We start from the raw sequence: 2,250 nt of genomic DNA, 5'->3' as shown, positions 1-2,250 counted from the left end.
CGTGTAGGGTGGTAACTAATGAGACAACGGATCCAAACACAAGCCAGAAAGAACAATGAATGCCTCTTCCGCTTCCATTACCTTATCTACGTATGAACATTGGGAAACAGTGGTAAAGAAACGTGGGAATTGCAGAGGACACAGCTCTGCTGAAGCGACCAGAAGAGCCGAAGCAGCCATTACTGATGGTTTGAACTCGAGGAACTTAATATCTGCAAGAAACAGAGACCAAGAAAACAAAAGGGTTTTCATATAAACGATCAAAGAAGATACTTTTTTTTTTGTTTCAGGCGAGTGATCATGGATGTGGTACCGTGTTGAAAATGGAAGACAAGATCATGGGCTCGGGCTTTGAGGGAATGTCTTGAGAAGGAGTCTCCAGACTCAAAGAGATGGAGGAAGAAGGAAGAGAAGGAGAAGGGAGTGATAGAGCGCATTCTCCATTTGAGAGCTCCCAGTATCACATTATCCATTCTCTCTATCGTCTGTGTGTCGAATATCACACCTCCCTCGCCCTGCCAATACGCATTCACATTTCGTCATCACATGCACATTATCTGAATAAAGACTCGATCTTTTGCCCGGATACAGAGCTTCTTGGTGTATGCTTTATACCTGAAGATCAGATACAGAGCTATTCGGCTTCCTCATCTTGGCAGACAAGGAGACGCAAGAGAGAGAGATCAGCCTCAAGCACCATGGCTTAGATTGCTGCAAAATTAGTGACACTTAAGATAAAGAATTGCCAAAAATGCAACCACAAGTCAAGAGAAGATGTCGGAAGATTCTCCTATACCGGCACTTCGTGGCAGGACAAGAACCTGTCCAGGTAGTTCACGGCCAGATACGTCAGAGAAGGGTCGTGGAATTTACCGGAATACTGCAGCATAAATCCAAATCCGACAACGTTAACAGTACGGCAGGGACATAAAACAAAAAAAAGACCCAGAAAAGATAAAGAGGGGATGGAATGTGGGCAGTTACGAGACGATCAAAAACCAAAACCTGAAAGATTGAGGAAATGGCCTGACGTCGATTAGAGAAGTGAGAAGGAGACGACTTGATTCTGTGTAAGTAAAGAGACGAAGGCATGTGTTGGGATTCGACGAGGAAGAGAGCAGACGGTAAGGGTCCGTTTGCATCTGTGGGGTTATGGATGAGAGAGTGTGAGAGAGGATGTTCAAGCTGAAACTCCTCCATTGATGACACTCTCTCCATCTGCTTACTTCTTCTTCCTTGTAAGTTTCAAGAAGACGAAGGGGAGAGAGAGAGAGAGAGAGAGAAGAGAGAAGTTGTCTTTTTATTGCATAAACGGAAACACAGTGAAAGGAGAGGGTTTGGTCTTTTGAGGGACAATCACTCACTTGGACTCTCTCATCTTCTATATATAACTTATCTTCAACACATGATTTCTTTATGATTAAGCAATTAATTTTCATGGACAATAATCTAAAAAATTATCGGTTATAACTATTCAATACTTGTTTTCACGAATAACTGTATTAATTTACACAAATAGCTCTACAGACAACTTTGATTTTCTTGTCCTTTGTCTTTGTACTCTCCTCTTACCTTTGTTCAAACTAAAACTTTGCTATACAATATTGTATATGTATATATGTGTATATATATATATATATAATATTTGAATTCATAATGTAGATAACCTATGCTTTTTGTTGTGTTAGGTTTTGAATTTCCCTGTGGCTTTTCTTGTGAAGTTCAATTTAGAAAACTAAAGTCAATCAGGAAGAAAAATGCATTGTGAATAGGCCCCTTATTTACTTCATCCTTATGCGGCCACAGTCTGCACGTTTATTTTAACACAGAGATGTTATATATGCTTGCAAACCCTTTAAATATACGCCAATTAAAAAAATGGTACGATAAATTGTTACTGTGATATGCAGACCAATAAATAAAATTTAAAAAATTACAACATAGAAAAGTAAAAGAGTGAAAAAAAAAGGGTAAAAGATTCAAAGCTAAATGGAAAAACATTTAACAAAACACCCAAATTCTTTTAAGCTTGTCACCTTCCCGCACATATAATTTATTCAATTTCTGTATGAATTTCGAATTAAACCGATCGATATGTGCACGACCAAATCATGAGTCGTGTCGGCATTAGTGTACGTGGAGTTTTGCATCATCGATCCAAATGCATGTGATTATGGTGATAATTAAGTACCGCCGACGTGGCAAGCAGTCATTGGATTATCATTGGAAACCCCCCCCCCCCCCCACCTC

The 2,250-nt window shown here is 39.6% G+C and overlaps 1 protein-coding gene across 1 annotated transcript in view; it reads right to left on the bottom strand.

The window, feature by feature from the left end:
• The window catches only part of LOC104801190 (putative cyclin-D6-1), a 1,770-nt gene extending 410 nt beyond the window's left edge, over nt 1–1,360 (bottom strand). Inside the window, exons 1-5 of the mRNA XM_010524345.2 lie at nt 1,006–1,360; nt 797–880; nt 616–711; nt 314–515; nt 71–212 (exon numbers count right to left, since the gene is read on the bottom strand). Coding sequence (XP_010522647.2) covers nt 71–212; nt 314–515; nt 616–711; nt 797–880; nt 1,006–1,218 — 737 coding nt within the window. The 5' untranslated portion in view covers nt 1,219–1,360. The remainder of the gene's footprint in view (nt 1–70; nt 213–313; nt 516–615; nt 712–796; nt 881–1,005) is intronic.
• Nucleotides 1,361–2,250: the final 890 nt, after the last annotated feature.

This window comes from Tarenaya hassleriana, unplaced genomic scaffold (assembly GCF_000463585.1).
Source record: "Tarenaya hassleriana unplaced genomic scaffold, ASM46358v1 Cleome7, whole genome shotgun sequence".
Lineage (NCBI taxonomy): Eukaryota > Viridiplantae > Streptophyta > Magnoliopsida > Brassicales > Cleomaceae > Tarenaya > Tarenaya hassleriana.
Note: the sequence above shows the minus strand (reverse complement) of the source record. Positions and strands in the feature narration are given on the sequence as shown.